A 23,733-nucleotide genomic window follows, 5' to 3' on the forward strand; every position below is an offset into this window, starting at 1 on the left:
AATAGCCGCTGTGCCCAAAGAACGGGATTTCCTGGAGGGCTTCCCCCGTCGCCATGGCAACGCGCCGGATGACGCCACCGACGCTGTGACGTCATTGACCTTCCCGCCAGGAAGGGTAAGCAATACCAGTTGCCTGGCTGTCCTGCTGATCCTCTGCCTCTAATATTTTTAGCCATAGCCCCTGAACAAGCATGCAGCAGATCAGGTGTTTCTGACAGTATTGTCACATCTGACAAGATTAGCTGCATGCTTGTTTCTGGTGTTAATTCAGAAACTACTGCAGCCAAATAGATCAGCAGGACTGCCAGGCAACTGGTATTGTTTGAAAGGAAATAATTATGGCAGCCTCCATATCCTTCTTATATCAGTTGTCCTTTCAAGAAAGAAAAAAAAAAAAAAAAAAAACATTTCTTTGTTACAGCTTAGAGGACTCCTGCAATAAATCCGCAGTGTGTCTACTTCCTGCTTTCATGGAAGCAACCAAAGAGTAAACCTAATGAGTTTACATATGCAGAGGACTGCCAAATTCCTGTGCTGACACAGCTCAGGGTGCATTTCTCCTTGTCATCCTTGTATCCTGTGCAAGAGTTCAGGTCCACTTTAAAGAGAACCTGAGGTGGGCACATGGGACAGAGGCATGTTGTCTGCCTCATCGCACCGCCGCTCTCTGCCCCTCCCCAAGATTAGAGACAATATTTGTCACTATCTCCAAGGTAAACACAGGGGGAGGTATTCCCTTTTCACAACACCCCCCAGGGGCATTCCTGCAGGGTTTCTCATTGGCCACACCCCCTGCCACTCCCCCACCTTCCTGCACACATTGAGACACACACAGTCTCTCCTTACAGGATTGGGACCTATAGGTCATGAAAGTGAAAGTGGGCCATTGCGGTCCACAGGAGCGGCAGTTTTTGCGGCTACCTGATCCAATCAGCCCTGCGTATCAGGTAGCCTACTTTTTTGAGCCCACGTCAGGCTCCCTTTAAGGGTGGTCCCACCCACTGCTCTTCATGGCCCCCACCGATATGAACTCTCCCGCAACCAGAAAGTGCATTTATCCAATCCCAACAGCAGAAGTATGGAAACCCCTGAGCTGCAGGAAGAGCTATCACAGCAGAGAAGACAATGATCATCATCAATAATAAATAAGCATAATATCGGCAGCGAGCAATACCTCCATCTGTATACTGTTGTGTTTGTAAGACCCCTGAGCCCTTAATAGTAAAACATTTACTTGGCCTGTAATAAAACTAGGCTAAAATTCCAACCTTAACCAACCACTTTACCCCCGGCGGTACGAATTTCTCCGCCCCTTTCTTCCCCCCTAAAAAACCAGGGACGGAGAAATCCGTACCTTCCGCGCTCCCGCCGCTGTCCGCGCTACCGCCGCTCGTGCGCGCGCACCCGCCGCTCGTGCACGCCGCCGCCCGCTCATCATTGAACGGGAAAATCCATTCCCGTTCGTTGATCTAGCCCCCGCAATGATCTGCTGCTTCTTTCAGAAACAGCGAGATCATTGTGAGTCTCCCAGCCTCCTACTGCTTCCTGTAAGCGTCCTTCCGGTCGCTTACAGGTCGCATGTAAACATACTCACTGTGGTCATCTTGTGGCCAAATAGTAAACTACACCCTAAAAGCATTTTACATATACAAACATTACATTTACACAATAAATTAACTCATTACCTCCCACACTCCCCAATTTTTATTTTTTTTTGTAATTAAAAAAAAAAAAAAAAAAAAAAAATACAATAATAAAAAAAAAACCATAAATAGTTACCTTAGGGACTGAACTTTTTAAATATTTATGTCAAGAGGGTATAACACTGTTACTTTATAAACTGCGGGCTTGTAATTAGGGATGGATGCAAAACTGAAAAAAATGCACCTTTATTTCCAAATAAAATATTGTCGCCAAACATTGTGATAGGGACATAATTTAAATGGTTTTATAACCGGGACAAATGGGTTAATACATTTCATGGGTTTTAAATTAAAGTAGCATGCATTATTTAAAAACTATAATGGCCGAAAAATGAAAAATAATAATTTTTTCCCACATTTTTTCCTATTTCCCCATTAAAACACATTTAGAATAAAATAATTCTTGGCATAATGTCCCACCTAAAGAAAGCCTAATTGGGGGCGAAAAAAACAAGATATAGTTCATTTCATTGGGATAAGTAATAATAAAGTTATAGACGAATGAATGGAAGGAGCGCTGAAAGGTGAAAATTGCTCTGGTGGTCAGGGGGTAAAACCCCTCAGTGGTGAAGTGGTTAAATAAGAGCCTTTGATTCACAGCTGGAACATGAATACCAGATGAGTCAGAGCACGGAATCTACATACATACATTGCATCAATGAGTCAAAACATATTAAAGGATAACTGCAGTGACAATTACGCCAATCCTCCAAAACGAAGCAGCCCCAAGGCAATCATACATACAACAGGACACACTGTATCATCTTCTGTCTGTGGGATTTCCTGCCCCCAGGTTGTGTTGCCACCGAAAGCACTGACATTTCTCAATGGGTTGAATTGTATTCATTTCATGTCCTCACACGTCATACAGAAAGAACGTCAAACCCCAGAATTCTCTGCGGCGGAATCAAATGGGTTTAGTTCAGCCTTTTCAGCGGGACGGAAATCAATGTGTAAACGGATCTTATGTTAAGAATAGGACGGTTTACACATCTCACATAAAGCAGATCGTAACGGGAACAGAATGCGAATTTGCGACCGGTACCAATGTTTCGGACACAGAACGGGAAGCGGATGCTGACTGGTGTGATGAAAGCCTATGAGAACGGACAGTGTCTGCTCTCACTAGGCTGTAACTGTACCATACCATTGCCCTCCACCTGAGAGCTGGGGGGCGATGCGGAGGGCAGCAACAAGGGCGAGTTCACATGCCCTGCTGCGGTGCGCATGAACGAGAAGTCCTGATCAGCAGAATTGAGAAAAAAAAAAAAAGTTCAAAATCCGAAAATGCCGAAGGTGTCAACACTAGTTAACAGTCCCTGTATAGCAGGCATGTCCAAAGTTTGTAATGTCCAAAGGGGGCCAAATGCGGCCATCAAGCCATTTCTGGTGGCCCCCAAAGCTCTCCCCATTTGTAAATTCCATGCGGCCCACAGGTCTTACAGTGGTTTGCAAAAGTATTGGTCCCCCTTACCGGTTTCCACATTTTGTCATATTACTGCCACAAACACAAATCAATTTTATTGGAATTCCACGTGAAAGACCAATACAAAGTGGTGTACATGTGAGAAGTGGAATGAAAATCATACAGGATTCCAAACATTTTTTTTAAATAACTGCAAAGTGGGGTGTGCGTAATTATTCAATCCCCTGAGTCAATACTTTGTAGAACCACCTTTTGCTGCAATTACAGCTGCCAGTCTTTTAGGGTGTGTCTCTACCAGCTTTGCATATCTAGAGACTGAAATCCTTGCCCATTCTTCTTTGCAAAACAGCTCCAGCTCAGTCAGATTAGATGGACAGCGTTTGTGAACAGCAGTTTTCAGATCTTGCCACAGATCCTCGATTGGATTTAGATCTGGACTTTGGGTCATTCTAACACATGGATAGGTTTTGTTTTAAACCATACCATTGTTGCCCTGGCTTTATGTTTAGGGTCGTTGTCCTGCTGGAAGGTGAACCTCTGCCCAGTCTCAAGTCTTTTGCAGTCTCCAAGCAGTTTTCTTCCAAGTTTGCCCTGTATTTGGCTCCATCCATCTTCCCATCAACTCTGGCCAGCTTCCCTGTTGAAGAGAAGCACCCACAGAGCATGATGCTGCCACCACCATATTTGACAGTGGGGATGGTGTGTTCAGAGTGATGTGCAGTGTTAGTTTCCCGCCACACATAGCATTTTGGCCAAAAAGTTCCATTTTGGTCTCATCTGACCAGAGCACCTTCTTCCACATGTTTGCTGTGTCCTCCACATGGCTTGTGGCAAACTGCAAACGGGACTTCTTATGCTTTCTGTTAACAATGCCTATCTTCTTGCCACTCTTCCATAAAGACCAACTTTGCGCTGTGCACGACTAATAGTTGTCCTATGGACAGAGTCTCCCACCTGAGCTGTAGATCTCTGCAGCTCGTCCAGAGTCACCATGGGCCTCTTTACTGCATTTCTGATCAGCGCTCTCCTTGTTCGGCCTGTGAGTTTAGGTGGATGGCCTCGTCTTGGTAGGTTTACAGTTGTGCCATACTCCTTCCATTTCTGAATGATCGCTTGAACAGTGCTCTGTGGGGTGTTCAAGGCTTTGGAAATCTTTTTGTAGCCTAAGCCTGCTTTAAATTTATCAATAACTTGATCCCTGACCTGTCTGGTGTGTTCTTTGGACTTCATGGTGTAGTTGCTCCCAATATTCTCTTAACCATCTTAGCGGTATGGACGAGCTCAGCTCGTCCATCACCGCCGATGGCTGCCGCTCAGGCCCTGCTGGGCCGATTTTGCTCAAATAAAGAGCAGCACACGCAGCCGGCACTTTGCCAGCCGCGTGTGCTGCCCGATCGCCGCCGCTCTGCGGCGATCCGCCGCGAGCAGCGGCGAAAGAGGGTCCCCCCAGCCGCCTGAGCCCTGCGCAGCCGGAACAAATAGTTCCGGCCAGCGCTAAGGGCTGGATCGGAGGCGGCTGACGTCAGGACGTCGGCTGACGTCCATGACGTCACTCCGCTCGTCGCCATGGCGACAGGAGAAGCCAAACACGGAAGGCTGCTCATTGCGGCCTTCCGTGTTACTTCTGGCTGCCGGAGGCGATCGGAAGAACGCCTCCGGAGCGCCATCTAGTGGGCTTTCATGCAGCCAACTTTCAGTTGGCTGCATGAAATAGTTTTTTTTTTATTTAAAAAAAACCCTCCCGCAGCCGCCCTGGCGATCTTAATAGAACGCCAGGGTGGTTAAGGGGCCCATACACCTAACAATTTTCCCGCCAATATACAGCAGAGTCGATCACGGTGATAGAATCTGCTGTGAAATTGTTGCGTAAACGCTGACAGAACGATCGATTTCCGTCCAAAATCAATAGTTCCCGTCAATTCGTCCGTGCGGAGATACAGCGGAGATACATTACCTGTTCCAGCCGGCGCGACTCCCCCGGTCTCCACTGTCTTCTTCTCCGCTCCGGGCTCCATGGCTGCAGCTTCACTGAACTTCCTGTCCCGGCAGGAAGTTAAACTTCCCCTGGGCAGGAAGCTCAGTGAAGCAAGCCAGCCGGACCGTAGACCAGTGCGGAGAAGAAGACAGCGGAGACCGGGGGAGCCGCACCGGCCAGATCAGGTAATGTATAGCTGGCGGTGGTGACAACTCCACAGATTATGATCGGTTTTATGCTGAAATCGATTCACAATCTGTTTGCAGTAAAGGCAGCCATACGATCCCTCTCTGATCAGATTCGATCAGAGAGGGATTTATCTGTTGGTCGAATCTGATGGCAAATCGACCAGTGTATGGCTACCTTTAGACAACCTCTGAGGCCGTCACAGACCAGCTGTATTTGTACTGACAGATTACACACAGGCGCACTCTATTTAGTCATTAGCACTCATCAGGCAATGTCTATGGGACTGTACCCAGACCAAAAGGGGCTGAATAATTCCGCACACCCCACTTTGCAGTATTTTTTTTTAAAGGTTTGGAATCCTGTATGATTTTCGTTCCACTTCTCACGTGTACACCACTTTGTATTGGTCTTTCATATGGAATCCAATACAATTGATTCATGCTTGTGGCAGTAATATGACAAAATGTGGAAAACTTCAAGTGGGCCGAATACTTTTGCAAACCACTATAGCTACAGTGCCCCATGCAGGGACCAGCAGTAGCAACAGGCACTGAATAAGCAGCTGCCACTGTGCTAACTGCACACGGTATATTATATTTATTATTATAGTATACCTAACGCAATCAGCAAAAACTGTATTTAATTTTGCTAGTTCGGTCCCCTAGCACTTTCAAGAAAAGCAATATGGTTCTTGGTCCCCCCGTAGACGTCCAGTACTCACGCAGTGACTCGCCGATGCTCAGGTCCCTCCCACTGGTTCACTACCAGAATTTGCAACTGTAAAGTTGCAAAACCACTGCGCCAGCGCAGCTGTGTCCTCACACCCACTGACGTCACCAGAATCGTCACCAGGAGCGTACTGCACAGAAAAGTCTGTACCTGCGCAGTGTGGGAACAAGGATGCGGCTGCGCAGGCGCAGTAGTTGGTACTTATCCGTTAGCCGGGCGCATCCGGCAGGTGGCGCTGTTGTTGCTAATTTCAATGCTAATTACTTCACGCAACAAAACTGTGAATGTAAACGCCACGGGTGGCGCGAATTGCATTCATAGTGAAGATAACAATATGTGTATTAAAAAAGTGATTTAATTAAATGAGAAATAAGCCGGCGGCAATGTAACAGATCAAGCCGCCGGCTTCGTGTCTCGCTCTCATCCCCCTTGCCCTCTCTCGTATACAACACTGGCAGCCCTGGGGGGGGGGGGGGGGGAAGACGACTCGTGTCCCCCCAGAGTCATTCATCGCAATAAAACAGGCAGGATTGCCTGCCGCGCCGAACGACTCTGGGGGGACACGCATGGGGCTCTATACGAGAGAGGGCAAAGGGGAGGAGAGCGAGACACGAAGCCGGCGGCTTGATCTGTTACATTCCCGCCGACTTATTTCTCATTTAATTAAATCACTTTTTTAATACACATATTGTTATCTTCACTATGAATGCAATTAGCGCCACCCGCGGCGTTTTCATTCACAGTTTTGTTACGTGAAGTAATTAATATTGAAATTAGCAACAACAGCGCCACCTGCCAGATGCGCCCGGCTAACGGACTAACGGATAAGTACCCAGTAGTTTTCTGCAACTTTAACACTGCAAAATTCCGGAAGTGAGCCGGCGGCAGGGAATGGAGCATCGGTGAGTGGCTGCTGGTGATGGGAATTCCGGCTCTTTTAGGAGAATCGGCTCTTCTGAATCGGCTCCCATCAAAGAGCCGGCTCTTACGGCTCTGAATCGGCTCTTCATTACATATCACTAGACACCACTCAGAATTGGAGTAAAAGCCCCGCCCCCGTCTCCATGACAACTCCAGACTGCTTCTCGGAATGGGGCATTCCCACCTGCTACTGCTCTGCTCCGCCCCATACACTCCTACAAGCTGGAAGAGGAGGACTACATCTCCCAGCATGCCTCAGCACCCTTTATTACAGAGCAAAGCAGAGCTCTGTAGGGCGGCTGAGGCATTGGCTCTTTTAAAACTGAGAGCCGGCTCTTGTCGTTCGCAGCAAAGAGCCGGCTCTTGGAGCCGGCTCGTTCGCGAACGACCCATCACTAGTGGCTGCGTGGGCACAGGACGTCTGCGGGGGACCAAGTTCAACCCTTTTCCCTCCTACCCTCTTACAGCCCCAACCCTGCATGTGTACAATCAAATAATCATTATCAGCTGTTTCTGGCTGATCTGAATCAGATTTAACAGCCAATTGCAATGATTAGATTGGGTCAGGACTGAATACTGAGCCATGTGTACTAGGTCATACAGAGGGGCTAGGGTCAGTGTACTCACAATCAGGACAGCAGCCATTGAAAGCCATACGACAGATGCCACAATTGTCATCATTGGCCACCCAGGACCAGGAAGCCACCCCATGCCAGCACTTTATGTGGACCTTCATGTTATCAGCGCTAGAAAGAAAGTAAAATAGGATCATCACTCAGCGCTGAACCCCAGTGTAATCAGCGTTCCCCCAACTGTGCGCCTTCACATCCATTACCTGACAACAGCTCCAACTCGATTGCTCAGGTCTCCCCCTCCCAGCGCTATGGAGCCATTTAGCGCTTGATTGAGCAGGTCTGACCGGGCGTGGTTATGCAGGCTCTGCGGCGGACACGTTTGTTATGGGCAGGACTGCGTAGAACGTCAGCGGTGGCGCCATCTTTGGTGTGGGCAGAGCCTTACATTAATGCAGAAACTGCGCGCGTGTGTGCGTACTGTCTGTGACGCAACTGTTAGGCGCGGGTAGGGTGAACTGACAGTAGTTTACAGTTGTTGGTCGGGGCTGGCAAGTTTGTAGAAAGGGGGGATAATTTTTAGAAAAGCTATTAGAGGTGTGAGATACTGAAAGAGAACCTGTAACAAAAAAAAGTTCCCCTGGGGGTGTACTTACCTCGGGAGGGGAAGCCTCAGGGTCCCAATGAAGCTTCCCCCACTCCTGTAGCTGCAGGCAGTCCAGCACTGGCTTCCATGAAGAGTCCCAAAATTCTCCCTGGACAAGCCTGACAAGCGCTGATTTATTTACCTCTCCTGGCTCCAGCGGGGGCGCTGTTGCGGCTCTCAGCACGTCGGGTCCGCTTTACTGCGGCCCGACGGAGAGCGGCTATTTTCGCCTATCTCCGTCCGTAGAGCCGATACCAGGGGCCCCAACCGTCCCGATTTCGTCGGGACTGTCACGGGTTGGGGGAGGGGTCCCGCTGTCCCGGGATACCCCCCCCTTGTGTCCCGGCAGGCAGCGGAGGTGAAGAAAGGATCGACGCGCCAGCCGGCGGATGCGGTGTGTTGTGCGGGATGCGGGTTTGGTATAAGATTGTCCGTCCCTCCCTCCCTTCCTCCGCATGTGGCCCCCAGTGTCCCCCTGTATGCAGAGATAACAGCGCAGCGGAGCGGGCAGTCTTATCATTCATTCTCGCATCCCGGGCATCGATCTTGCTTCAATCTACTTCCTGTGACGTCACAGGAAGCGGAGAAGACCAGATGCCCGAGATGCGAGAATGAATGATAAGACTGCCCGCTCCGCTGCGCTGTTATCTCTGCATACAGGGGGACACTGGGGGCCACATGCGGAGGAAGGGAGGGAGGGACGGACAATCTTATACCAAACCCGCATCCCGCACAACACACCGCATCCGCCGGCTGGCGCCTCGATTCTCTTTTTCCCCTCCACACCCATGGGCACCCTGACCCTTCTCTCCGACATTTTTTTAATAAATGACCTATTATTAATTTATGCAGATTGATTTATATATATATATATATATATATATATATATATATATATATATATATATATATTTGACTAGGGGTGTGGTTGGGGGTGTGGCTTAAGTGTCCCAGTTTATCATCTCAAAAAGTTGGGAGGTATGCGATACTGAGCTGGAGCCGGGGAGGTAAATACATTGCTGCCGTTCCGGGAGGATTGTCGCCGCCGCCGTAGGACTGAGGAGAACGGGAGAAGCCTCAATAGGATCCGGAGGCTTCCCCCACCCGAGGTGAGTACCCCCAGGGGAGGATTTCTTGAATGTAACCGGCTTCAGAAGCTACATGTAGTGTCTGGGAAAACACGGATGCTACATGCAGTATTGCTTCACTAAGGCCTCGTTCGCACTATACGCGCTGCCATGTGCATTTTGGTAGCGCGTATAGTGTGCGATCAGCAAGAATATCAGTAGTGCATCTGACGTTCAGACTATGCGTGCTGCGCAGCAGTGCAATGCGATTCCCTGTAATGAATGGGATCAGCAGCAGATGGCATGCGATCGGGTGTGCTTGCATCTTGAATGCACGGCCATATGCGTTGCGTAGTGTGAACTAGGCCTAAATGTTGGTATGGTCCAGTTCAGACAGAGGGCTGCTGGCGTCCGTCCCTGGGGTTTATTGGCGAGATCGTTTAGCTGTAAAATGGCTCATCCTGCTCCTGCAAAAGTCCTGGCGGCATTAAACACTATTCCCTCTCCAGGTCGCTGTGGATGGTGGGGAATGATGTAATTCGGCTTCCAGCTATTGCTGACGGCCGAATTGCAGTGTTTTTAAAGAGAACCCGAGGTGGGATTTAATTATGTTAGTGGGGCACAGAGGCTGGTAGTGCACACTAACACCAGCCTCTGTTGCCCCATGGTGTGCCTCTAGGACCCCCCTGCGCGCCAATATCCCCTCCGCGGTGCTAGCGACACACAGCGTGTCGCCAGTACAATGTTTACCTATGCGGTGTCAGTCAGCGCCGCTCCCCCGCCTCTTCTGTATCTGCGCTACCCGCCCGCGTCCCTTCTCTCCCGCTGATTGGAGGGAAGGGACGCGGGCGGGTAGCGCCGATACAGAGGAGGCGGGGGAGCGGTGCTGCTGTCTGCATATTTGGGAAATATCCCTGCCACTGTTTCCCTCTTGTCCCCCTCTCCATCCCCCTCCATTATTAAAACGTATCCCCCAGGCTACTTTCTGCTCACGGAGGAGGATCGCTACAGTCTGTGCAGGAGCGGCTGGTAATGTGCGTCCTTTGATGACGCGCCTGCTGTCATACTGGTATACCGCTGCAACCCTACACGGTGGGCTAGGGACACACAGGAGACAGAGGGACGAGACAAGAGACACATGGAAGGGCTGGGGACACACAGGAGGGCAGGGGGACAAGGGACAGGACACGTAGGAGGGCTAGGGACACACAGGAAGGCAGGGGGACAAGTGACAGGACACACAGGAGGACGGGAACACACAGGAGGCAGAGAACCAAGAGACAGGAGACACAGGAGGGCTAGGGAGCACACAAGGCAGAGGGACAAGAGACCGGAGACCAAAGGGAGAGCAAGAGACAGGAGAAGGGAGGGCTAGGGACACGCAGGGGGACAGGAGACACAAGAGAGGGCTAGGGACACACGGGGACAAGAAACAGGAAACACAAGGGAGGGCTAGGGACACACGGGGACAAGAGACAGGAGACACAAGGGAGGCCTAGGGACACACAGGAGGGCAGGGGGACAAGAGACAGGAGACACAAGGGAGGCCTAGGAACACACAGGAGGGCAGGGGGACAAGAGACAGGAGACACAAGGGAGGGCTAGGGACACGGGGACAAGAGACAGGAGACACAAGGGAGGCCTAGGGACACACAAGCGGGCAGGGGGACAAGAGACAGGAGACACAAGGGAGGGCTAGGGACACACAGAGGGACAAGCGACAGGAGACACAAGGGAGGGCTAGGGACACACAGAGGGACAAGCGACAGGAGACACAAGGGAGGGCTAGGGACACACAGGGGGACAAGAGACAGGAAACACACAGGAGGGCTGGGGAATACAAAGGACAGAGCAGCACTGACTCTACAATGCAGCGGAGCTAGTCTACTTTAGGGACCCACTGGAAATCCCCATAGACAAATTTTCCTCAGTGCAAAACGAAACAAATTTCTGCATTCCTGAAAGAACCCCCACGTGACATATATCAAATGAAAGCTAAGAATCTCCTCTAACGAAATATGTTATAATTCTCTGTCTAGGGTGTATACTGACTGAATAAAACTGCCTGGTTGTTCTTTGCTGCTGATTGGATGAGCTCTTACTGAGGAAGAAGGAAAAAAATCCTACATAATAAAACCCCTTTGGGCCCTTTTACACGTAATCAGTTGCTCTCAGTTATAACGGAAAGAAAACTGATTTTCATAGTAAGTCCCATGTTTTCCTATGGCACCTTTCACACTTAACACGTTTAACTGAAATCTTTTTCCCAATTCACTGCTATGGAAAAAACGCGTACCAACGCACACTAAGGGCCTGTACACACTGCTGCGCTTTTAAAATCGCATGCGACTTTAAAATCGCAAGCCTTCATAAGAATAGAAAAAGCGCATCGCACCAGTGTGTACAGGTCTTCACGATTCTCATTATTTTTCAAAAGACCTTGCGATTAAAAAGCGCGTGCGATTTGAAAAGCGCAGCAGTGTGTGCAGGCCCTAGCGCGTACTAACGCATACCAACTGATTAAGTGTAAAAGTGCCCTTTGTCTCCGCGTCCGTGTGTGTCCCTGCGCTTGCGCTACTGCGCATGTGCAGCAGGGACACCCTTTGGACGGAGCAGGACAGCCAGGGGGCGGACGGCTGCGTGTGCACAGGTGTGCGCATGGGCCGCTTGACGGACCTTGCCCGTTTTTAAACGGGCTAAGTCACCAGTAAATGAATGAAAGGCCTGTTAACAAAACTTGCTTCAGCACTCCACCTAGTGGTGGAAATAATATAGCATATAGTTACAACATTAAAATATGACCATTTTATTTTAATTTAAATAACTACTATATAACTTTGAATTACTATTTAAACTTAATATATACATATTTTATTGTAATCATCATCTAATTCAAGGCTTCCTGCTATGCAAACTGTGGCTGCTAATAGTGGCAAAGGGCCCGCTATTAGTTGCAAAGGGCCCGCTGCCCGCTATTAGGCTATCACATTAGGTGGGGTCGGTTAAGGGTTGGGGAGGTTATAGCAGTCCCTTTTTTCCTGTTTTATACCACAGTAGGGTATAAAAGAAGGATAATGGTTGTGCAGGGGCAGGATATATAGTTATACTACAGGCAGGGTGTATACCGGAAGGTGTGTGTGTGTGTGCAGGGCCGGCCTTAGGTTTCACAGCGCCCTGAGCGTAACCAGATTTTGGTGCCCCCCCCACATTCATCCTCTTCGCGTGTGAGTGCACCACACACATACACTAATGGGGGGGGGGATGGCGGGGGGATCTGCTGCCTAAATACACTAAAAGGGGATCTGCGACTGCAAGACTAGTAGCCTAAGCCTATATACACTAAAGGGGGGATCTGCCTACATATACAAGACCAGATCCCCCCCTTAGTGTATATGGGCTTAGGCTACTAGTCTTGCAGTCGCAGATCCCCTTATAGTGTATTTAAGCAGCAGATCCCCCCCTTAGTGTAAGTGTCCAGCTACAGATCCCCCCCAGTATAGGTTAGCCAGATGAGTGCCCACAGTATAGGTAGCCAGTATACTTGTCCCAGCTATAGGTTAGATAGGTAGGTGCCCCCAGTACAGGTTAGATAGGTAGCTGCCCCCAGTGTATAGGTTAGATAGGTAGGTACCTGCAATATTGGTTAGATAGGTAGCTGCCCCAGTATAGATTAGATAGGTAACTGCCCCCAGTATAGATTAGATAGGTAGATGCCCCCAGTATAGATTAGTTAGGTAGATGCCCCCAGTATAGATTAGTTAGGTAGCTACCCCCAGTATAGGATAGATAGGTAGCTGCCCCCAGTATAGATTAGATAGGTAGGTGCCCCCAGTATAGGTTAGATAGGTAGCTGCCCCCAGTATAGATTAGATAGGTAGGTGCCCCAAGTATAGGTTAGATAGGTAGCTACCCCCAGTATAGGTTAGATAGGTAGCTGCCCCCAGTATAGATTAGATAGGTAGGTGCCCCCAGTATCGGTTAGATAGGTAGCTGCCCCCAGTATAGGTTAGATAGGTAGCTGCCCCCAGTATAGGTTAGATAGGTAGCTGCCCCCAGTATAGGTTAGATAGGTAGGTGCCCCCAGTATTGGCTAGATAGGTAGGTGCCCCCAGTGTAGATTAGATAGGTAGCTGCCCCCCAGTATAGGTTAGATAGGTAGGTTCCCCCAGTATTGGCTAGACAGGTAGGTGCCTCCAGTATAGATTAGATAGGTAGCTACCCCCAGTATAGGTTAGATAGGTAGGTGCCCCCAGTATTGGCTAGATAGGTAGGTGCCCCCAGTGTAGATTAGATAGGTAGGTGCCCCCAGTATAGATTAGATAGGTAGCTGCCCCCCAGTATAGATTAGGTAGGTAGGTAGGTAGGTAACACCCCCCCCCCTAGGTAGGTAGGTAGGTAGCCCCCCCCCCCATAGAGGAGGGGGGAGCCGCGGGGAGGGCAGCCTGACCTCTCCCTCCCTTCCTCTCCGGGCACCCTCCGTGCTCCCCCCCTCCGATCCGATGCAGACTGCTAAGGGAACAACTCACCTTCCTGGTTCCGATCGCCGGCTCCTCTCACTTGCTGCTGGTCGCCTCTTCTACATAGCTGCTGATGCACAATAAACTTCCTGCTTAACAGGAAGTTTATTGTGCATCAGCGGCTATGTAGAAGAGGCGACCAGCAGCAAGTGAGAGGAGCCGGCGATCGGAACCAGGAAGGTGAGTTGTTCCCTTAGCAGTCTGCATCGGATCGGAGGGGGGGAGCACGGAGGGTGCCCGGAGAGGAAGGGAGGGAGAGGTCGGGCTGCCCTCCCCGCGGCTCCCCCCTCCATCACAGCGGCCACACGGGCATGTTTGCCCCATCACCCCCAGCAGCGCACCAGGGGGCGGAGCGAGACGGACCCAGCCGGGGCCCTGCAGTTGCGGCCAGGTCAGGTGGCACGAGCGCCCCCTGGAAGCCGGCGCCCTGAGCGATCGCACCGGTCGCTCAGGTCAAAGGCCGGCCCTGTGTGTGTGTTTTGTTTTAGGATGGTTCCAGCAATAAAGTACAGCCTAGCTAACTGTCCCTGTCTCTCTGTGGGCTGTGTGCAGTGTCACCCACAAAATGAGCTGTGGTATAGTACGTTCAATCACAGCTACAGAGGAAAGGTATGCACTGGTATAATACAGTGTGCTGTCACACAGGTACAGGGGAAAAATATGCACTAGTATAATAGAGTGTGCTGCCAGTGATGGGACTACAAATCCAAGCTGGCCTGGCAACTGTCTGTGGGCTGTATCTATATGCAGTGTCACCCACAAAGACAGCTATACTTTAGTAAGTTAAATCACAAATGCAGTGAAAAGATACGCAATGGTAATACAGAGTGTGGGCCTGGCACACTACAGCAAGGCCCAGCTGTGACAGGGCTGTATCTATGCCTGTCTGTGGTCACACACACACAAAAAAAAACAGATCAGAAGAATATTAGCTCTCAAAAGAGCTTTTTGTGGGGTGCTTTTAGCAACAAGATTCAGCGAGGAGCAAGCTAACAACAGCCTAACTAACGCTTTCCCTATCTCCAAATGTCTCTCCCGTCCTCTCACTATAGCAAGATCAGCAAAGTGAGAACAAGGCCGACGCTGCAGCATTTTTATAGTTTTATAGGGGGGGGGGGGGGGGGGTCCAGGAAGGGAGTGCAGCCTAATTGGCTGCCATGTGTCTGCTGACTGTGATGTAGAGGGTCAAAGTTTAGTCCAATGACGAGGTATAGGAGGCGGATCGAACACTCTCTGTGTCTGCTACTCGGTTTGCCCGGCGGGTAGCTGATATCCGCGCGAACTACCCGCCGGGCGAACCGTTCGGGTCATCACTAATCAGCTGGATATACAGGCAATTAGCACTTTGTTATAACCAGATTAGCACAGTAATGGCAGCCTCCATAATCTCAGGGGAGCAGTAGTGTCTTTCTTATCTAGTCTAGACAGCTTCTGTGTGAATAGAAACAATAAACTTTCTTTTGTTATGTTTGCATTCGCTAATAGCTTTAAAGTGAACTAAAAAAAAAAAGAGTTTCACTTACCTGGGGCTTCTACCAGCCCCCCTGTGCCCTCGCCGGTCCTCAACGATCCTCTGTTCCCCCGCCACAGCTTAGTTTCGGTTTCACCGACTAGGAGTCTGCGGGCCACTGTGCCTACACAGCCCTGGCCATGCGTATCCTTGTACGCATTCCCGTCAGCAGAGGATCGTTGAGGACCGGCGTGGGACAGGACAGTTGCAGGGGGCTGGTAGATGCCCCAGGTTTTATTTATTTTTTTAGTTGGCTTACGTATCCTTCTAAATAATCTGCCTTTAATACATGAATGGTTAGTGACAGTGGCGTAGCTATAGGGGGTGCAGAGGTTGTGACCGCATTGGGGCCCTTGGGCCAGAGGGGCCTGAGCAGCCCTCCCTCAACAACCACAGTATTAGCTCTCTATTGGTCCTGTGCTGGTAATCACTTCTATAGATACCTTGAATAGTAGTAATCACTAATAAACTGTTCCCCATCCCCTTCTTGCACCTCTGACACTGTGGCTGTCCTTGATTGGTTTTAGTCTGCTATATCAGTTGTTGTGTATATAGTGCTTGGGGGGGGGGGCCCTCTGTTAGGGCTCTTTTCCACTATGAAATGTCATCGCAATCGCGTTTCAATTTCCACCATGCCATTGAGCTGCTATACTCAGTACAGTAAAGCTCAATTGCATCCAAAACGCGGCAGGACGACGATTGCGTTTTGACCGAAATCGCATCACAGTCGGATCACACTAATGGAAATTGAATGTACCTTGCGATTTGCGACCAGAATCAAATCGCAAATCGCAGGGTAGTGGAGAAAGGCCCTAAAACCTGCACTGGGGCCCACAGCTCCTTAGCTACGCCACTGGTTAGTGATGTTTATTAACTTGCAATTTAGCATTGTTATGTGTCACTTGCTTTAACAATGACCAAACAGACTATAAAAATATATAGATATGTTGTTAAAAAAGTAAGAAATGTTATTCATTTTTTTTATTTTTACTACAGTTTCTCTTTAACTGCTGTTTCTATACACAGGTCAGGGACGTTCCATATAAATAAAATATATATTATAAATAAAAAATGTTGGAAACACTGAATAGTGCCTGATCCCTTAAAGAGACTCCGTAACAAAAATTGCATCCTGTTTTTTATCATCCTACAAGTTCCAAAAGCTATTCTAATGTGTTCTGGCTTACTGCAGCACTTTCTACTATCACAGTCTCTGTAATAAATCAATATATTTTTCCCCTGTCAGACTTGTCAGCCTGTGTCTGGAAGGCTGCCAAGTTCTTCAGTGTTGTAGTTCTGCTATGAACTCCCCCTTCCAGGCCCCTCTATGCACACTGCCTGTGTATTATTTAGATTAGGGCAGCTTCTCTCTTCTCTCTTATCTTTTACAAGCTGGATAAATCGTCCTCTGAGCTGGCTGGGCTTTCACATACTGAGGAATTACAGACAAGGGCAAAGCTGTTTGCAGGAAGAAACGAGCAGCCTGAAACTTCAGTGCATGAGAACTGCAGGGGGAAAGAAACACACAAATGATCTCTTGAGATTCAAAACGAAGGCTGTATACAGCCTGCTTGTGTATGGATGTATTTTCTATGTGTGGACATACTGTACATCAACCTACTTCCTGTTTTGGTGGCCATTTTGTTTGTTTATAAACAAACTTTTTAAAACTGTTTTTAACCACTTAAGCCCAACTGGACGAGATTTCTCGTCCAGTTGGGCTGCGCGCACTCCCGCGGGTCGCGCGCGCTCCCGCGGGGCCCCCCGTGCGCGCCCCCGCTGCTGGCCGCTAGCCCACCGATCAGTGAAAGGGATTATAAATCCCTTTCGCTGATCGGACCCCCCCGGAGAAAAGCCGACAGCGTCTCTTCAGATGCTGCGGCTTTTCTGAGCTCTGGGCTCCTTTCTTCTGCCTGGGAGCGAGATCGATTGCTCCCAGGACTTTTTGATTCTGGCCATCTTGTGGCCAAATAGCAAATTACACCTGAAAAAAAAAATTCAAATTAAACATATAAATATATTAAAAAAAACCCTGTTTACCTCCCACACCAAAAAATACCCACATACAAGTTTAAATTAAAAAAAAAAAAATGACAATAATAAAAAAAACAAAAAAAACATAAATAGTTACCTAAGGGTCTGAACTTTTTAAATATGCATGTCAAAGGAGTATATCAATATGATTTAATAAATTATGGGCTTCTAAACAGTGATGGACGCAAAACGGAAAAAATGCACCTCTATTTCCAAATAAAATATTGTCGCCATACATTGTGATAGGGACATAATTTTAACGGTGAAATACCCGGGGCATATGGGCAAATACAATACGTGAGTTTTAATTATGGAGGCATGTATTATTTTAAAACTATAATGGCTGAAAACTGAGAAATAATGATTTTTTTCCATTTTTTTTCTTATTCTTCCTGTTAAAATGCATTTACAGTAAAGGGGCTCTTAGCAAAATATACCACCCACAGAAAGCCTAATTGGTGGCGGAAAAAACAAGATATAGATCAATTAATTGTGATGAGTAGTGATAAAGTTATTGGCAAATGAATGGGGGGTGAAAGTTGTTCGGATGTAAAAAAATTTCAACCCTTCGGGCTTAAGTGGTTAATGCAGCGAGGAGCGGCGAAATTGTGACAGAGGGGAATAGGAGATGTCCCCTAACGCACTGGAATGTTTACTTTTGTGCGATTTTAAGAATACAGATTCTGTTTAAAGGAAACCAGAGACTGTATAAAATAAAAGATGTTATACATACCTGGGGCTTCCTCCAGCCCCATGCGCACGGATTGCTTCCACGCCCCCATATCCGCTCTACTGCGCAGGTGCAAAGGACTCGCTCCTGTGCAGTAGAACGGATATGATCGGGTTCGGCTATTTCCACCTTATCCCGAATGGAGAGCCGCTAGTGCGCCTGCGCAGGATCGTGGTAGGTAAGTATTTACCCCGCCGCTGGATTGCTGGGACACCGGAGGACGGGGAAGCCTCCTAATGCTGGATACACACGGTGCGTTTCCGCACTTGATGCGCCCGGCGATTCGCGTCGACTCAGGGGCGTAGGAATAGGCCCTGCAGCCCCTGCGCCCGCGGGGGGGCCCGGCCCCCCCCTGGGGCCCGCTTGGGGCCGTTTTGTGGGTGCTGGAGGGGTGGCAGCATGGGGGGAAAGCCTTGCCCACAGTCGGCGGGGAGAGGGGTAGTTCCCCCCTCTCCCTCACCTCGGGGCTCTCCCCTCCAGCTCGTAAGTGTCTGTGGGGCTGTGGTGGGCAGCGAGCGGCGGGCAGATACATACCTGCTTCCGTGCGTTCCATCGGAGACTTCTCCCTCTAGCCGCTGACGTCACTTCAAGTGACGTCAGCCGCTAGAGGGAGAAGTCTCCGATGGAACGCACCATCTACCTGCCTAGCAATTAAGCATTGTTCTACTCAGCAGGAGATGACCAGAAGACAATGCACCAGAGACAATGATCAGTCTCTGGAAAAATCTGACCTGTGTATGGGCCTTACCAGTACTTAGAAAATAATCTAATTATAGAAAATCTAACAGAAAAATCTAACAGACAATTGTATGGTGTGTACTAGGCATTAGGATCCAGAGGCTTCCCCCTGCTGAGGTATTACAGATTTTCTTTAAGATAAGGGCAGAGATCACACTGAAGGTAATTGAATTCCCCCCCCCCCCCTTTGAAGAGTTTACACAGTGATGTAAGCCTGTTATCTAGGTGATGTTTGCTGTGGGAGGGACAGTAATCTGTAAAGTAAGCAGTAAATTAGCACTTAGCTGGGTTACAAAAAGAAAAAGAGAAAGAGGGGCAGAAGTGATGTCACTTTTGGCATCACAGAGAAACAGTAAAAATGGAAACCAGGAGAAATATTTTTTTTCTTTTTCATACCACATTTCTCTTAAACACTAAACTAAACAGAATAGGCTTCATAAATAAATAATTTCTTGTCAAATTATTTATTTTATTTTTTTCAGTTAGTATGGAGTTTCATCCCACTTTAGGCTGGTTTCACACTAGAAACCAGCGTCAGCTACAGGCCTTTAGGGAACAAAGCGCTATTGTTCCCTGTCTGGTCACCGGCCAAGCAGGGAGTGCCACGCGCGTGACGTGCCCTTGCCATCACTTCCTGCTTCGGGAATGTGGAAATGTGTTGTCTAAATAGACTTCCGCGCATGCGCTCCGCAACATCGCATCGGTGCTTTTTAAAAAATCTGCGTGTCGCCATAAACTAACATGGCTTCCGGGCCAACACAAATTACCGCAACTCGATGCAAAGCCGCAGCGTTAACGTAGCTCTGGACCTGCGCCGGCGATGTGGCAAAAATGTCACTTCCATTGTGTTGCGCTGTAACGTACCAGTATGAAAGTCTCCATAGACTTTCATTGCATGGCGGTGAGGTGCGGTAAAAATATCGCACCGCTCAACCTCGGTGTGAAAGGAACCTCAAGGCCCATATCTACGGAACGACGGCATCAGCGGTAACAAGCAGCAAACGACAGATCGTTATGATTTTGGCGGGTGTGTACAGTTACCGCATGACAATCACTAGAGATCCGTCATGTCAACGCCTGAGCACCGCGTGACGCCATTGTTCTTGCCACTCCCCTGCCCGCCGAAAGCTACTCTGTCACAATGCCGCTCTTCATTCCGCCACGCTCGACTTCCCCTCCCCCATAGCAACATATGCGTCATCAGCCTGATGACATGTATGTACAGCGCTGCGGCTGCTCTGTTGCTGTGAGCCCTAGTGTGAGTTTTACATTGGGCCTCCTCAAGCGCTCTATACATAACGATTTATATGGAGCACCAAAACTTGCCAAGGACAGCTGCAATGTCAGGGCTCAGACACTCTATAAGTGCTTTTCTAAAAGTGTTTTTTTGGCCAACAGAGCTTTCTGAGAGCTTTTTAAAAACCGCTCACATTGACTTACATTAAATTTGCGGTAAAATCGTGGGGCAAAGCTATACTGGGGAGGGAGATGGAACATATTTTGATTTTGGGAGGGTAGGGTTATACTGGGAGGCAGGGCTGCCATCAGAAATTTTGGGGCCCATCACACATCATCAGGTCTGGGCCCCCCCTCCCTGGGCCCACCCACTGGTTGCTGTACCCGCCCACTAGCCACCCCACCCTGTGTCCAAGCGTAAGTGCGCTGCGTCGAAAAATGTGCATGGCTCCGACACTGAAGAAAGTGCCATGCACAGCGTGATGCGGCAAAAAGTTGGAGTGGCCATAGCATGTTGTGGGTGGAGCTAAATACTAGCAAAATACAGGTAGGCCTCGGTTACCAAGCCAGGTATAGGTGGTGCCCCAGTATAGGTATCCAGGTATAAGGTGGTTCCAGCCCCAGTATAGGTAGCCAGGTATAGGTGGTGCCCCAGTATAGGTAGCTAGGTATAGGTGGTGCCCCAGTATAGGTAGCCAGGTATAGGTGGTGCCCCAGTATAGGTAGCTAGGTATAGGTGGTGCCCCAGTATAGGTATCCAGGTATAAGGTGGTTCCAGCCCCAGTATAGGTAGCCAGGTATAGGTGGTGCCCCAGTATAGGTAGCCAGGTATAGGTGGTGCCCCAGTATAGGTAGCTAGGTATAGGTGGTGCCCCAGTATAGGTATCCAGGTATAAGGTGGTTCCAGCCCCAGTATAGGTAGCCAGGTATAGGTGGTGCCCCAGTATAGGTAACAAGGTATAGGTGGTGCCCCAGTATAGGTAGCCAGGTATAGGTGGTGCCCCAGTATAGGTAGCCAGGTATAGGTGGTGCCCCAGTATAGGTAACAAGGTATAGGTGGTGCCTCAGTATAGGTAGCTAGGTATAGGTGGTTCCAGCCCCAGTATAGGTAGCCAGGTATAGGTGGTGCCCCAGTATAGGTAGCCAGGTATAGGTGGTGCCCCAGTATAGGTAGCTAGGTATAGGTGGTTCCAGCCCCAGTATAGGTAGGCAGGTATAGGTGGTGCCCCAGTATAGGTAGCCTGTAGCCAGATATAAGTGGTGCCCCAGAATAGAAAGTCCACTGTAGCGGGCTCACTCATCTGCTCCCCACGTTCAAGCGCTGATGTCACTCTTCTCTCTGTGCTGGAACACCGTGTGCTGGTAAGTGAGCCACAGGCCCGCAGCCAGCACATGCGGCCCTTCCAGCGTTTTTGGGGGACCCAGGGCCCCTCACTGCAGTGTCAATTGTCCCCCCCTGATAGCTGCCCTGCTGGGAGGTGGGGTTGGGGCTGGCCATATGGCTATATTGGGGGGAGGAGCTATCAAGGCAGGCATCTGTATTTGTATGGGGGGTGGAGGCAGTCACTCTTGTTAGATGAGCCCTGGCTGCAGCGGTCATTATAGGAAGGGATGGTGGGGTGAACCTGGGGGCAATAAACATGGTTTGGGCATTCAGAACATGGTTTATGTACCTGGAATCACATGCACTTGCCTCATCACAGATTTAGGCTAGGTTCACAGTGTTCAGTTGCATAATGCACGCGCTATGAGCGCGGACAGCAATGGAGACTGGACATAGATTTTAATACAAAGCCTGCATGCAGCGAGTTAGAATAAGGCAATCAGTTACAATGCACAGATGTGAACAGGCCCATAGAATTGCATGGGCAATAAGTTGACATGCAGAATTATTATGCCACACAACTGAGCATTGTGAACAGGGCCAAAGGGCTAGGTTCATTCACAGTGTATCAGTTCCGTTGCAGAATAATTCTGCATGTCCACTCACTGCCTGTACAACTCTATGGGCCTGTTCACATCTGTGTGTTGTAATGGATCACATTATTCTAACTCACTGCATGCAGGCTTTGTATTAAATTGTCTATGTCCAGTCTCCATTGCAGTTCCCACTCATAACACCACATGCGTTATGGAACTGGCCACTGTGAACCTAGCCTTAAAAATATATATATAAACTCACTTTGAGTTGCTACCAGTGGCATAGCAATAATACTGCGGTTGAGGGAGGGCCCCAGCGCGTTTGAGACCTCTGCAACCCCTCTTCCTACGCCACTGGTAGCAACAGGGGTTGCAGAGGTCTCGAACGCGCTGGGGCCCTTGGGCCAAAGGGGCCCTCCCTCAACCGCAGTATTATCTCTTTATTGGTCCTGTGCTTGTAAGGATCACTTCTATAAATGCTTTGAATGGTAATAATCATTAACAAGGTGGTCCCCATCCCCTTCTTGCAGTGTGTTGTCCATGGCAGGTTTTGTGCTCCGTATCCATTGTTATGTATAGAGTGCTTGGGGGGAAGGGAGGGTTGGCATGTAAAACTGGTACCGGGGTCCATAGCTCCTTAGTTACGCCACTAGTTGCTACTTCTTGAATTTAGCGCCAGCTCAACACAGAGCGAGTAATTAACCTCCTTGCCGGTCTAAAAAATCCGGCAAGGAGGCAGCGCCGCACTTTTTTTTATTTTTTATAATCATGTAGCGAGCCCAGGGCTCGCTACATGATAGCCGCTGAGCTGCGGCATCCCCCCACCCACTCCGATCGCCTTCGGCGATCAGAGTATGCAGGGAATCCCGTTGAGAACGGGATTTCCTGCATGGCTTCCCCGGTCGCCATGGCGACGGGGCGGGATGACGTCACCGTTTTCATGGACGTCGGGACGTCACAGGGAATTCCGAACCGCCCCTCAGCGCTGCCTGGCACTAATTGGCCAGGCTGCGCAGGGGTCTGGGGCGGGGGGGGGGGGGGGCGGCTTGGCGTGGCAGGTAGCAGCGAATCGGCGGCGATCGCGTACTACACGCAGCTAGCAAAGTGCTAGCTGCGTGTAGGAAAAAAAAAATTATGCAAATTGGCCCAGCGGGGCCTGAGAAATCCTCCTGCGCAGGTTACCCCGAGCTGAGCTCGGGATAACCAGCAAGGAGGTTAAAGGATACCTGAGGTGACATGTGACATGATGAGATGGACACGGGTATGTACAGTGCCAAGCACACAAATATCTAGGCTGTGTTCCTTTTTTTCTTTCTCTGCCTAAAAGAGTTAAATATCAGGTATGTAAGTGCCTGACTCAGACAGGAAGTGACTACAATGTGACCCTCACTGATAAGAAATTCCCCTTTTTACCTCCTTCTTGCACTCAGAAGCCATTTTCTGCTAGGAAAGTGTGTTATAGTTGGAATTTCTTATCAGTGAGGGTCATTCTGTAGTCACTTCCTATGTTTGGATACAAGGGGACAAGGGTGCGCTCCAATGGTGCGTTAAGTCTTTATTCAAAAATAACACGCACAAAAAAATTGCACTTACAACGTATGTGCAAGTAATGCAAATGTAGAAGGCCGTCAGCGAGTCCCTTCCGCCTACTGAGCCTGGCCAGAGCTTACAGGGTCCGAGCGTGATGTTGAGCCGGTAAACTGGGGACAACCGCCGGCTCCTACTCCTCTCGGCAAGCCGTCTGACGTCACAACGCGTTTCGGCGCTTAGCCACGCCTTCTTCGGGTGACGCTACGGCTTGACGGCTGCCATTAAGAAGA

The 23,733-nt window shown here is 49.3% G+C and overlaps 1 protein-coding gene across 3 annotated transcripts in view; it reads right to left on the reverse strand.

The window, feature by feature from the left end:
• The window catches only part of ANAPC11 (anaphase promoting complex subunit 11), a 101,424-nt gene that overhangs the window by 12,379 nt on the left and 65,312 nt on the right, over positions 1-23,733 (reverse strand). The window contains exons 1-2 of one of the 3 annotated variants that reach the window (XM_068263220.1): positions 7,779-7,911; positions 7,571-7,689 (exon numbers count right to left, since the gene is read on the reverse strand). In XM_068263220.1, coding sequence (XP_068119321.1) covers positions 7,571-7,679 — 109 coding nt within the window. In that variant the 5' untranslated portion in view covers positions 7,680-7,689; positions 7,779-7,911. The other 2 variants (XM_068263219.1, XM_068263221.1) reach the window with 2 other exon arrangements.

Source organism: Hyperolius riggenbachi, chromosome 12, assembly GCF_040937935.1.
Source record: "Hyperolius riggenbachi isolate aHypRig1 chromosome 12, aHypRig1.pri, whole genome shotgun sequence".
NCBI lineage: Eukaryota > Metazoa > Chordata > Amphibia > Anura > Hyperoliidae > Hyperolius > Hyperolius riggenbachi.